The sequence below is a fragment of the Polypterus senegalus genome, chromosome 1 (assembly GCF_016835505.1).
Source record: "Polypterus senegalus isolate Bchr_013 chromosome 1, ASM1683550v1, whole genome shotgun sequence".
In the NCBI taxonomy this organism is placed as follows: Eukaryota; Metazoa; Chordata; class Cladistia; order Polypteriformes; family Polypteridae; genus Polypterus; species Polypterus senegalus.
The window spans coordinates 29,298,062-29,313,343 of record NC_053154.1 but is presented as its reverse complement, the minus strand read 5'-3'; the positions used below and the strand labels follow the sequence as shown (position 1 = coordinate 29,313,343).

Genomic DNA, 15,282 nt, shown 5'->3' with positions numbered 1-15,282 from the left:
GCAAGTGTTCCAAATAACGATATAGTATTTATAAAAGGTGTCATTTTGCTTGACTTCTCACTTTATACAACTCCAAGCAACTGACACGCAGGTAAACAGACTTGAGCTGAGAAAACTGTGCGCTGGTGGGGGATGTGATAGCAGGCTGCTTGCTGTTTGCTGCTTAGCTACAAATTTAGAAGACAAAAGACGTGACGGAGAGATGTGAAGTGTTTTAAGCTGGGACGGATCTACAAGTTTTTTCGTAGGCTCTGGTAATTCTAGTGTTAAGTTTCTTGTGCTACATGTGTGCATCTGTACTTGTAAAGCCCTCTGAGCTTGGAAAATGTGACCCATAAATATCAAATGTGTTCTTATAACTCGCGTTCGTGAAAGGTTTGAATTAATCGCACTTTCTTTCTGATGTATCTTAATCTATTTAATACTCCAAGAAAAAGGAAAATTATTGATCAGTAAAAGTGAAAACACATCCCAGCCTAGATGGATACGAACATTACTAATAATATGAAGATATAGAAAAACACAATGAAATAAGTTATTTTTGAAATGATATACGTAAAACGTACAAAGGGACAATAAATTCCAAAATTGAAAAATGAAAAAACTGCAAATATCCAGTGCACAAGTCAGATGAACTCCTGCAGGATCATCATTTTTTAAAAATTAGCAGTAATGCCTATCAGATATAAACCAGTTGATCATACCCTGTATCTTGAGGACACTGAAAAGATTGTCCAGACAATATAAATGCAGGGAGGCCTATAGAAGAATCATTGTTAACAGTAAGAAAAAAGAGGTGTGCAAATAGCAGCGTGGAAAAATGGAATAAAACCTGTTGGATAGGATTTATTTGTTTAATAATGACTATTTCAAATAATAAGCTAACGCTTTTGCTAGTAATCTCATATATGTATTCAACAATGACAGGGACCAGTAATTAAAATACACAGTTGAGTCCTTAGGCTGCTTTAAAATAAGAGAGATAAGGAGTTTATACAAGGGTGAAGCTCTGAATTTGCTACAGAGAAAAGAATCTAAAATAAACGTTGAGCCAGTTGAGGCCAAAAGGTTTGCATTACTTCTGATTGAATTCTGTTTGGTCCCCAGAGACTTCCTTCCCTTTAGAAAAAGATTTGAGAGCATCAGTAAACTTACTGATAGTAACTGGAGCTTCCAGTCACAAAGCATCATCCAAAGAAAGTTTAGGTATAGCTAAAGAAGAGAAAGATCATTATAGAAATTCACAAAATGATCACTAATTTCAAGAGTGTTTTGGTATTATTTAAACATTTTGATTTGTTAGAAATAGATGAAGAAGAATCTCATTTGCACATCCTGAGAGCTAAAAATTGACCTTAAGTACAATATTGCTCCATAGTATGTGAAATTCACATAAATGAGGCCCATTGGTTTCTGTTCTGGATTGAGAAATACAAGCTTCATGTACTGAACATGATACGCTAGGCCTAGATTGATTCCAAATTATTCAGCTGTAACTTGAACTCAGAAGCTTCCTTGTGCATAATGTGGCAACATTAGAAGTGAAAGAAATAGAAAAACCAAGAATAAACACCTTAATGAGCATTCAAACAAAACTGGAGTCTTGAACAGAGCTAACATTACAGGTTGTGAACTTGTCCAGTTTAGTGGATACCTGATCTTTAAATTTGCTGTTTTGTAAGAGTGAGAGATTATAATGCCATTCCAAGCCTTCAAAATTAAAATACTGTAAGTAAATAAAGTAGAAGATGTGTTTGTCTGTGATGTCATAATGATGGAAGAGGATGTGAAAGAATTGACGCACAAGGATGCACGATATTTAGATATACAGTAAAAATATAATCAATCCCAGATAAAGATTTGTAGTGAGAGAAGGAAAAGAAAAAACAATCCTTTACATTGTTGTTTAAAAAAACAAGAGTAATTAAACAAATTAAGGTCAGCCATAACTTGCACTAGCGAAGATGAAGATGGAGGGATGCATTGAATTTTCAAGGGAGGGGATTGATCTAAAGATAGATGAATAAAGGCATTCATATCCATACCAATTATAAGGTTATATTCAGAAAGAAGGCAAAATTTTATTTGTCATTGTGAGATAAAATTCATTTTTGTCGGGAGTTGAAGGGCAGGTAACTTTCCTGCCAGACAGCTTTAACAACACATAACAAAATCAGCCCCCATCATTGCCCCACAAGATGATTTTCGACTCTGAGGATATAGTAAAAGCAGAAATCTTGACACAGCATCTCAAAAAGGCACCAAACAAATTCTTAATGTGCTTCTTGCACAAAGAGCAGGTGCATTTCCTTGTGAAATAAAATGTCTCTGAGGAGGTGAGAGTGTGCTTACATTACATGTAACAGCATTCAGGTTAGTTATCAAAAATCAAAGCATCAGAGCATCAGAATGAAAAGAATTTGGACAAAATAGACAACCACAGTTAGAGATAAATGAATATGTCAATTTATTACATTTTAATCCGGCTAGTGAAAAAGTTTCTTCAAAATAAACACATTGCATCAGTTATCCATCACAGGTGTCTTAAATTATAACAAGATGTTACATATTTAATATTGAACATTTGAATTATTTCCATGTAACATAAATTTCCTGATGTATAACTGACTTAACAATCCATTCAGTTATGTGCATTATTACTGAGCACTAACCTTGATACATTGATGTAACAACAAATCTTCATAAAATTAATCGCTAACAGATACAAATGAATGCATGCATTTCAGTTCTAATACATTTCATTATTACTGAAGTATTAATAATAATCCTTTCCCATACATCAAAATAAGTAAGACCTCTTTACTGTATTGGATAAGACTAGAGAAAGAGTCTACTTTAGTTTAATATAGCAACATTTAGCCTGTTTGCACCTTACAATTATTTTATCATTTAAATATTTTATTATACAGGATGTTATATTATACCCTTATACTTGCACAACAAATCAGCATGCAAGGAAATAATTCCAATAATTGCTGTTCATTAATCTGTGATTGATAAGCAAACATTTACCACCCGTTGGTAAGATTACATCTAATTTCTCTGCCCAAACTTGCTGTTAAACTATTTCTTGCAGCTTGTATATGAATATCCTGTGTGTTTCATCCATTGATCACAGGGTGTTTGCTGAATCTGGAGAAAAAGAACAACTATAGTTTTGAAGTTACATTATTTTTATGCTTACAATACTTTATTGAAATTCAGATGTTTCAATTCTTAACTGACCATGGTACAAGCTGTCCTTCTGGTTTCATAAAAACCTCAGACAGGGTCAGTAGGTCATGGCTTTATTTATCACTGTCTCTGTTTCTAGGCTTCATCAATGACATTCCAAGCTCAGTTTTTTTTAAACATTCACATGTATTACAATGTATAAAATTTGGATATGATCCCCTATTATTATATTATGTGGGGTGTCCCCCACTTTTAGGATCTGCTTCACATTATTGATTAGTCAGCTGACAGACAAATAATAGACAGACTTACAAATAATGACAAATGACAGCATCTGCCACCCCAGACTCTGAACAACAGTATTTAATCTTTTATTTTTCTTTATTAGATTTTATCCCACATCATGCCCAAGTAGTTTACTTGGCTAAGGCAGAAGTTGTTTAGACATATTCAGGACACGGGTGTTGTTTTTATTTTTTTGTTGATCCTGCACTAAGCATACTGCTAAGATTTTATTTTATTTTATTTTCCACTTGTTCGTCTCAGGACATGGCATTTTCCATGCACGCTCAAGAGATAATTTGTTTCTCTTCTAAGTTTTCTGTTTCTTGTTTAAGTCCTCACATTCTATAATCATACTTTGGACTTTTAAGTTATAATTCAGCGGCAGCTATCTGTTCTTTCTTGCCCCTGCACTGTAGCCCATGTTCCAAGACCACCTCTTGCACGTTCATGGGATTAATATTCCCTTCAAATTTGGGCCAGGCATTTGGAGCAGTATAAATCGGCCACGGGAGTCCATGACTGTGCGCGACCATCCCAGTAATCTTAGTACTTGATCAAGACCCTCCGCGCCGTCATTATCAGAAGCGTATTTTATATATATATGATATATTATAAATATGATGTGGTTAGTAATTTAGCCACAATCCCACCCTTGTTGCTATTTGTATCCAGCAGAGGGAATGAGTTCTTTTGTAATTGCTGCGTGTTACATTACCCAAAACTATATAGATATAATATAAAAAGGCAATACCCCTCCCTTAGTGATATGACAGTAAGAAATCACATAGGAGAAATAACTTAGCTTTCTTTAATGACGGCATATGCTGCATAACAGATGAAGGAAGCCAATAGCAAGACCTTTGGGAGTGGGGGCCCGATATGTAGAGTCTGCCATTTTCGTTGCTGCTTTGAAAGGATTTTCAGTATCGGATGATGTTATCTCTCATCCGTCTGTCGGCTTCAAAGGTGTGCCGGGCAATGTTCCAAGGCTTTATACTCTTTCTTTATGTGCAGGCCCCCCACTTAGGTGAATCATGCCATTCCAAACAGTGCAAAGAGGATACAATTTCATTCTGACTCTGACAGACGTAAAATAGTGCACGTTTCCCCAGCTGTCTTTTACTTTGCCTAGCAGTTCTTAAATGGTAAACCCCTGTGCTAAAACTGGCTCTGTACATGTGAGTAGAAAAAGGCAGATTTATAAACTACATTTGCACAGAGTACAGTGACATATTAAACGTATACACTTATTGCATGCTCCCAAGGAAGAAAGTAGGTTTCAGAGGTTTTCAGTCATTTTGGAGAATGAAGGAAGAGCTCCTGTGGGAGTTCCTTCAGAGTTCTCAAGAGAAGTCAACCAGAGAGAATCAGACAATATCCTCAGAGAGATTCTTCAGGATAGTGCAGAGAATTTAAAGGGAATGAATAACTTGTACTGATTAAATTAGACTCACTTCCAGTTACAAAATTAGTGTTTCCTCATATACGAGTTGTCATTCATTGTTTTACATTTCTTTGTTCTTGCTTGAGTCCACTTTGTACATTCTGGCTCACAGAGTCTGCAGAGGGGACTTGAGAAAGATGTTTGTTCAACTCTGATGTACACTTTTCTTATTAAATGACATATAAACAGATCCTGGTATAAACTGGAGTTTAGTCACTTAGTTTGGAAATCAAATGGGGCATTTTCACAGCTGGATGTCTGATATATCTGCTGCCTTAACATGTCTGGTGTGCCACTAAAGCTTAAAAGAATGGGTAATGCCCACTCTCTCCTACTTTATGGATCCCACACTATTTTTAATTGTATACTTTACTTGGTAAGCTTAATTTCATATACTATAAACTAATTAGTGGTATGCATTGCTAAACAGACCTACTTTAGTTTCATCAACATTTTTCCAGAAGGATTTTGGTTTCTCTCAGTAGGTCTAGGCAAAGTTCAGTCATGTCATTTTATGTTTATCATTGAACAGTGCAATCCTCTATGGTATTCCCCCATAAAATCAGCTGCCCATCTGTCCATCCATCTTCTAAACCTGCTTATCCTGAGATGGGTCAAGGGGAAGTTGGAGCATAACCCAGCAAGCATTAGGTTCTTGGCATGAACAATCCCTGGACAGGGTACCAGCCATTTTCACATTATTATGATTGTTATTAAACTAATAAAATTACTTGCTGGATATTATACAAATACTCGTTAGATTTTAAATTTAAAATAATTCTCTAATGTTTGATGTGTATCAGCAGATGTAATTGTAATGATAATGTTTTTAGAAATACTAAGAATGGATATCCTAAATGTATCCATGTCTAGCAGTACTGACACACAGAATAGCGGCATTTTTTAGATTCATAAGTTAGTACAAAAGTCAGACTAAATATCAAGCAAAAGTTTAGCACATTTAAGTACATTCAGTGGTGATATGACTGTTGTGATGTAAATTTGTAGAGAATCTTCAACACCAGTGAATTCAGTTTTTCAAAAATTAAACAGCATCTCTGAAAAGCTTATACAGCTGAAGAACAATTCTGTGTGATTTACTGTATCTGCACCTCCCATTCTGAGATTTATGCAAAGTTGACTCTACTGCTTCTTCCTATCTGATCTCAACAGCTCCTATAATAGGTACCGCATTTCAGTGCTTTAAATGTTAGTCTCGTCCGATGCGAGAGATGGACGTCTGAAGTGGAGCTCCGCTAGCAGTGGTGCTATTTTTCATATTATTTGCTTATTATTCTGAGATATCCTGTATTTATTCAACCCGAGAGGGACCGCTACAGTATATGTAAACACATATAAACATGGCCAACAAGAAGGGGGGTCCGAAAGAATCGAAGACTAAAGCTACATCCAAGCTGCGATCAGCAAGCCCTAGTTCGAGATACGGCCTCTCAGAGACCGACCTGGATCAGATGGGCGAAAGTACAGACTCCTCGGGACCACGGTCCGCTACATCGTCGCCGGCTGAGAGCGAAAAGGGGAGCGAAGGTGCGATCGTGAGTGCAGATGTGGATAGCTCGCCGATTGGAGAGGATTACCTGAAACTGGAAAAGGCCGGGAGGTCCGCGGCTTCAGTTACGCAATCACGCTGACTGGAGCAGCGGGACACCGCTTCAGCAGAGTCTGCTGCTTCATCTACGGTACAAGAAGGCACATTTGAGCTATCTGAACTGAAAGTGTTGCTCGCTGAGCTCAGGCAAGATATAAAGAAAAGCGAGAAGGCTAATGAGAAAGCAACGGCAAAGGCACATGAGAGACTGAAACAGGAATTAAAACAGGAGATGAAACAGGCCAATGAATGTCTGCGACAGGAAATCCAACAGGCAAATGAAAGGCTGCGTCAAGAGGTACAACTTGAACTTCGACAGGTGCTGGGTAAAATTGAAGAGCGCATTGAGAAAAACTTCGGTAAACTGAGCGCGCTTGCTCGTGGATTGGAGCTTCTTAGTGAGACATTCACGAATCGGATCTAAATAGCCGAACATCTAGCTGCCAGTGCCGAGGAAAGAGCAGTAAATGTCAGTTGAATGTAAAAAACTCGGAGAAAAACTTGGAGACAGACTGGCTGCTTTAGAAGATGGGAATAGAAGGTATAATGTCAGAATTGAAGGCTTGCCGGAGAATCGAGAAAGTTTAAACCCGGTGAAATTCGCAACTGAACTTTTTCTAAAATAATCGGGCGACTTTAAAGCAGAATCTGAGATAGCAGCGCTTACAGCGTCTGCTGATCAAACACCGTCAGACCCGACCAAGATCTTTTATAGTCCGTTTTGAACGATTATCATTTAAGTTAGAGGTGATGGAACTCCTCAGGAAAAAAGGAAGATATTATATATGAAGATTGCCACATTCGCGTCTTCCCTGACTTCTCTCCAGCAACAGCTATCAAACGCGCTGCCTTCTATAATATTAAACAGCGGCTACGGCAAGCCAATGTCAAATCGGCCTCCTGTATCCGCAAAACTGAAAGTGGAATGGCAGGGTCATTTCTATGTTTTCGCTAGCAAGGAGGAGGCAGAAAATGAGTTAAGAAAGCTGATCCCGGGACTATTCTGATACATAATTGTGAGTCATGGCGGTAAATGATAAAGCTAGGATTAATAATCTACTGTCTGATCTATTTGTTTTAAAATACGGGTTTTTATCAGCATATATTCTCATATTCTTATATTATTATTACTTACTTATTACTTATCATTACTTAGTATTACTAGGGCTAAATGTTTATGTTTTATTGTGCTTAATTACGTTTTCCTCCTCTTTTTTTTTTCTAATTATTTCATGTGTACCCTAAATGAGACTGTTCAATATCATACCCTTGGTTTGCTGTTATTGCTATTACTGCATTAAGACTTGTTATGCTTGTTTTGGACACATCTTTAACACCATCACCTGGGTTTATTATCTGGGGATATCATCTTAATGCACTAAAATTGATGAAGATTATATGTATGTATATATATATATATATATATATATATATATATATATATATGTATATATATGTATGTATATATATATATATATATTAAGTGCAAAATTCTTTTCTTTTTTTTTTTCCCTCTTTTAAAGACTATATTGGTAACAGATATCTCTATCTTTTAACCTTAAAGCGCCACTGCATGGGGGCTTGATGTGCTTTGGACGTGCTCTGTCTCTGGGTATGTCAGAGGACTGGGACTGCATGAAGTGGGTTTTAGCCTCACCTGGGGAGGCAAAAAGGGAGGGTGGGGGTTAAGGGGAAGAGAAAGAGAGCAGGCTTGATCTATATCTAATCTATCATCTCAATCTTTATAATTATAACTATCAACGTAATAATAAGCTGCATGGCAACAACTCTTGGGGAATAGGAAATTAAGACCTAAACTATTTCACTTCCAGTTAAGACTATAATATGACACCAAAAACTCAGAATCAGTGTCTCCATGATGGGACAGTTAACTTCGTAAGCTGGAATGTTAAAGGCCTGAATCACGAATTAAAGAGAAAGAAAGTACTTTCTCACCTAACAGGTCTAAATGCTAAAATAGTATTTTTACAGGAAACCCACTTACTAAGTAAGGATCAGTTCCGCTGCAAAAGACTGGACTGGCCAAATGTTCCATTCTAGTTTTACAAAGAAAACTAGAGGGGTGGGAATTCTCATACATAGAACAGTACCATTTGTAGCATCAGATGTAGTATTGGATCCTGAAGGGAGATATGTGATGGTCATGGGAGACTTATCTAACTGTAAAATGATTTTGATAAATGTTTATGCACCTAATGTTGATGATAAGGAATTTATACAAAATTTATTTGCATCCATTCCCAATCTGAACACTCATAAACTTATAATGGCTGGGGACTTTAATTGTGTTCTAAATCCACTTTTAGATAAGACTTCCTCCACAGGGGAACGCAACTAACACCGCAAAGATAATTACAAAGTTTATAACTGATCACAACTTATCAGATCCCTGGAGGTTTTAAACCCAAATTCAAGAACATATTCTTTCTACTCACCAGTACATCATTGCTACTCAAGGATTGATTACTTCTTTATAGATAATAACTTCTTGCCTAAGATTAAATCTTGTAAATACGATGCTATTGTTATTTCAGACCATGCTCCGATGATCTTGGAGCTGAAATTACTAAGCCCCATACACTCACCCGCAGATGGCGTCTCAATCCGCTTCTATTAGCTGACGAGAATTGTACTGAATTTATATCCAAACAAATTGAATTCTTTCTAGAGACAAATACATCCCCTGAGATCTCTGCAGGAATACTCTGGGAAACTCTTAAGGCCTTCTTAAGAGGACAGATTATCTCATATCTTTCCCACAGAAATAAATCCGAGCGAAGAAAGTAGCAGAGATAAAAGCGAAATTACTAAAATAGATGAAGAACATGCCAGACTACCAAGCGAGACTCTACATAAGAGGAGGCAGGCTCTACATTCAGAATTAAACCTCTTGACAACTAAAGAAACCGAACAACTAATTTACAAATCCAGACATCATTATTATGAACATGGAGAGAAAGCTAATAAGCTTTTAGCAACAAATTCACAAGCAAGATATGCATACGCAATCTCGTAATTACTAACACGAATGGAGATAAAATCATCGAACACAAAAATATAATGTACACTTTTAGAGACTACTATAAATCCCTATATACTACTGAGTTTAAAGAAGACAATATACAATCTAATGCATTTCTGGATAAATTACAGATACCACAAATTGACGCTTTTAGTGTGGAGGAGCTCGATAAACCTCTGTCATTATCAGAATTACTGGATGCTATAAAGTCACTCCAAGGTGGAAAAGCAGCAGGCCCTGATGGCTACCCTGCAGAGTTTTACAAGAAATTCTCCGCTCAGCTAGCTCCCTCCTATTAGCAACATTTACAGAAGCCAGAGATAACCAATCTCTTCCACAAACCTTTCGCCAAGCACTAATCACTGTCTTTCCAAAACAAAATAAGGACTTATTACAATGTGCATCATACAGACCAATTTCACTTCTGAATAACGACGTTAAAATACTCTCTAAAATCATAGCTAGAAGGATGGAGAAAGTGCTCCCTCAGTAATATCACAAGACCAAACTGGATTTATTAGGGGCCGACACTTATCTTCAAATCTTCGACGCCTGTTTAATGTAATATACTCACCAACTAAATCAAACACCCCAGAAATATTATTATCATTGGATGCAGAAAAAGCATTCGACATGATTGAATGGAAATACCTTTTACTATTTTGGAGAAGTTTGGGTTTGGCCCGAACATTTGTGCATGGATTAAATTACTGTATACTAACCCAGAAGCTTCAGTTTGCATCAATAACATTTGCTCAGACTACTTTAAACTAGAACGTGGCACAAGACAAGGATGCCCTTTGTCACCACTGCTGTTTGCAATTGCCATTGAACCACTGGCAATACATTGTCGAAATACTGATCAGATAAAGGGGATTAGCAGAGAAGGACTGGAACAGAAAATCTCATTATATGCAGATGACATGGTACTGTATATATCGGACCCAGAAAATTCTGTGCCTGCAGTCTTAGCAGCACTCACAGAATTTCAAAAGCTCTCTGGTCTCAGAATTAATCTGAATAAAAGTGTACTCTTTCCGTGAATTCGCAAGCATATAATATTAGATTAGACACCCTTCCTTTTATCATTGCAGAACAGTTTAAATACCTCGGGTAAACATCACAAGTAAACATAAAGCTCTTTATCAACAAAATTTCGTCGTCTGTATGGAAAAAATTAAACAAGACTTGCATAGATGGTCAACCCTTCATCTCACACTAGCTGGAAGAATTAACACTGTTAAGATGAATATTCTTCCTAAGCTCCTTTTTATTTCAAAACATACCAATATACATTAATAAATCGTTCTTTAAGCAATTAGATTCAACAATAACCTCATTTATTTGGAATTCTAAACATCCACGCATCAAAAGAGCGACCCTACAAAGACAAAAGGCAGAAGGCGGCATGGCTCTACCTAACTTCCAGTTTTATTACTGGGCGCAAATATACAGTCGATAAGAACCTGGACACAAATAGAAGAACATACACAGGCATGGACCGCAATAGAAGTAAAATCCTGCAGTACTTCTTTGTATTCCTTGCTTTGTGCTCCAATAAACACACGTTATCGGCAATACACTAATAACCCAATTGTGCTCCACTCACTTAGAATCTGGAACCAATGTAGAAAGCATTTTAAGACGGAGAAGCTTCTTTCTGTGGCACCCCTGCAAAAGAACCACCTCTTTCAACCCTCACAAACATATGCAGTTTTAATATCTGGAAAAATTTGGAATTAACTTGCTTAGAGATCTTTATATAGACAACGTCTTTGCATCCTATGAACAATTACATTCCAAATTTAACATTCCAGCTACAAATTTCTTTCACTATCTTCAAATCAGGAACTTTGTTAAACAGAACCTTCCAGATTTTCCTCATCTTGCACCCTCATCCACGCTGGAAAAATTATTGCTCAATTTCAAGGAGTTAGACTCCATCTCTACAATATATAAAATCCTTTTACAATCCCTTCCTTTCAAAGATCCAAGAGGACACTGGGAAAATGACCTCTCAATTAATATATCAGAAAAGGAGTGGAAAGTAGCAATGCAGAGAATTCACTCAAGCTCCATATGCAAAGCATACAATTATACAACTCAAAATTATATATCGAGCACATCTGTCTCGACTAAAACTCTCCAAAATGTTTCCAGGGCATGATCCAACCTGCGAACGTTGCAACCAAGCCCCAGCCTCACTAGGTCACATGTTCTGGGCCTGCTCCAAATTAACATTATTCTGGACAAAAATTTTTAATTACCTCTCAGACAGTCTTGGACTCACAATCCCTCCTAACCCATTAACAGCTGTGTTTGGGGTTCTTCCAGAGGGTCTTAAAGTGGAGAAAGACAAACAAATTGTGATTGCATTCACTACACTGTTGGCACGCAGACTTATTCTGATAAACTGGAAGAACCCAAACTCTCCTCTTTTAAGTCAGTGGGAAACTGATGTGTTATATTATTTAAAATTGGAAAAAATCAAATACTCAGTTAGAGGATCTGTGCAGACTTTTTCAAAACATGGCAGGATCTAATCAGTAATATTTTGAAATGATTTTATAAAGCACAGAGAATTTGTTGATTTAGGTATTTTTAAAAGCCTTAAATTTTACACGTTTGGCTTGCTCTCTCTCTCAAGGGTGGGGATCGATCTGTTCTTAGCATAATTCTTTTTTTTTTGTAAAACTTGATTGCTATGTATTGATTGTAATAAAATTAATAAATAATAATAATAAAAAAAAAAAAATGTTAGTCTAACAATCAAAAGCTTATTTCAAAATGGGGCTCATAGACCTGATGCTGATTTTAATGACACTGTATATCTTTGGTAAGTGCTTCATATAATAAGTCTACAACAACTTTGTTTTGAGTTTGAACAGTCTTTACATTTCTTCATTATTTTTTTAGATGTTTCTGCAGAAATTAAGCTGCAGGAATCTGATCCTGTAACTCTACAGCCCGGACAGTCACACCAGTTGTCGTGTAAAGCCTCAGGGTTCACTTTCAGTAGCTACTACATGCACTGGTTTCGTCAACCTCCTGGTAAAGGACTGGAATGGGTGGCAGCAATCAATACTGGTGGCAGCAGCCAGTGGTATGCAAAATCTGTTGAGGGACGATTTACCATCACCAGAGACAATTCCAACAACATGGTCTACTTAAAGATGAACAGCCTGCAGACTACAGACACAGCTATGTATTACTGTACTAGAGATGCACAGTGAGCAAAGGGAAGTGTCTGTCATTACAAAAGCTCTTGTTTTTGTCTTTTCTATCACCAAGAGTTGTTTTTATCAGCTAAAAGAAAAACAGAAAACCACATGATTATGCTTTTCTCAAGCAAAATACATAAAGTTCTATTTATTTATTCATAACTACTGTATGTTCTGAAATTCAAAATTAGGAATTTCACAATCTTTATAATGATTTCTTTTACATCAGGGAAAACACAGATAACAGTATTGTTTTACAGATGTTTGTTTTAGTAATGCTTTGCTTCCTAAACCAGCATGGCAGTGCAGTGGTTAGCACTATTGCCTTGTAACTCCAAGAATTCTGGTTGAGTTTCTGGCCTGGTTACTGCTGGTTGGAGTTCACACATTCACTCCCAAAGATGACCACTTTAGACTGATTGACACCTTGATTGATACCTGAAGATCAGCTTGGTGAATGTGTGTTTATAACTGTATCCTGTCCAAGGGTCATTCCTGCATTCATTCTAGGGCTTTGAAAATAAACTCTGACTCCACGCTGCAAAGTAATAGACCCGTACTGTTGTGTATTGCTAAAGAATGGCACATTAAAAAATAATATTGCCTATTCAGTTGCAACATCTGACTCACTTTGTAATTCTGATCAGGCCATTTAAGTTTCTTGTGTTACATGTGTACATCTGTACTTGTACCCATAAACATCAAATGTGTTTATTAATTTATTAATTAGTTTATGAATTAATCCCATTTTCTTTCTGATGTAACTTAATCTATTTAATACTCCAAGAAAAATTAAAATTATTCATCAGTAAAAGTGAAAACATACCCCAGTCTAGATGGATATGAACATTACTAATAATCTAGAGTTATAGAAAAAGAAAATGATATAAATAAAACTTAAAAAGGGACAATAAATTCCAAAATTGGAAAATTAAAAAACTAAATTTCCAATGGCAGAAGTCAGATGAACTCCTGTAGCAGTAATGCCTATAAGATATAAACCAGCTGATCATTCCCTGTATCTTGAGGACACTGAAAAGATTGTCCAGACAAGGCCAGACTATGACAATTGAGTGTAAATTTACAGGCCGGCTGCACTACCTGCTCTCAGCATAGAGTAATGTGAAAAACATAATATTCTAAAGCCAATTTAATATAATTCTTTTTTTTTGGGACATGGAGGTCAGCAAAGAAAATGGCAGGTGCATAGCAGCAAGCAACCATTAATGGGATGCCAGTTCTGATAGGGTCCATTCATGCACACATCCGCAAGCGAATCTGGAATTACCAAGTAGACCAGCGCAACTTGGGGAAATGGGAGGAAAAGCAGCAGAGACAGAAGGAAAATGTACTGTGACAATGTTTTAAAGATGGCAGACCAGGGGCCTCATGTATAAACAGTGCGTACGCACAAAAATGTTGTGTACGCCCGTTTCCACGCTCACATAGCGATGTACAGTATAATAACTACAATTGGCGTAAAGCCACACAAATTTTCATGCTAGCTCAATCCCTGGCGTATGCAACCTCTCCACTCAGTTTGGGAAACTGGCGGCACCCAGCGTCAAAGCAGTGCTACTGTTCCTGTGTGGTTTCCCTTTATTTTTTAGATTCACATCCCTGACGCGGCTTAATCAAATACACTGAAATTAACCGCATATCATTTATTAGTTTAAGACATTTGATTGTAATCAACTTGTAACCATATAATGGTGCACAAAATGGCCAAACTATTCCAAATAGTATAGCTGCTTTAGCGTTATCAGTGTCAGTTCACCACTCAGAGTATTTAACCCACTGTATCTGAGTGTGGAATCACAGCTGTACAGTAGCTGATTGGAAGATCGGTATACAGCATCTAGCACACGCTGCCTCAGCCATGAGCTATTTGAACTGCCCAATACGGCAAATGCTTCAGCACCTTTCCTGTAGGGACCTAGTAGTTAAGAAGCAGTTTCATTCCAAGAAATCTAAACACACTCAATCAGTCCATCAAGTGCTCCTAGTAGAACTGTTTGTACTTATAAGTACAAACTTGCACTACAGTTGTAATATTGCACAGCGTGAACCACTTTATAAATTGCGTATTTATGTATGATAGGAACTGGCTTCTAAGTCGATTTAAATTTCCAAGCGCTATCTTCTTGGATCTGTTGATATCATTTTAAAGATGAAATGCATGTGTATTACATTATACAGATATGCTTTAAACTTCATTAAAATAATGTATATTGTTAATAATTAAAAATATGAGGACATGGTGGACAGCGGTAGCGATTAGCTGGCGCCCCATTCAGGGACTGTACCTTCCTCGCGCTGTATGCTTGCTGGGACTGGCGCGACCCTGGATGGATGGATGGATGGATAGAATACTTAAACATGTACTATGAAGATGTTTAAATGTTCCATTAAAGTTTAGAAGAATTGGCGTTCTAAGCTTACAGGTGGCTTGGCATCTATTACAGAGCTGATTGTGTGGCGATTG

The 15,282-nt window shown here is 37.0% G+C and overlaps 1 gene segment (V, D, J or C); it reads left to right on the top strand.

Annotated features, from left to right (window-relative positions):
• Positions 1-12,363: 12,363 nt before the first annotated feature.
• LOC120529523 lies at positions 12,364-12,809 on the top strand. The segment is given in 2 exon segments: positions 12,364-12,412; positions 12,493-12,809. Coding segments are annotated over 2 exon segments (366 nt in total).
• The last annotated feature ends 2,473 nt before the right edge of the window (positions 12,810-15,282 follow it).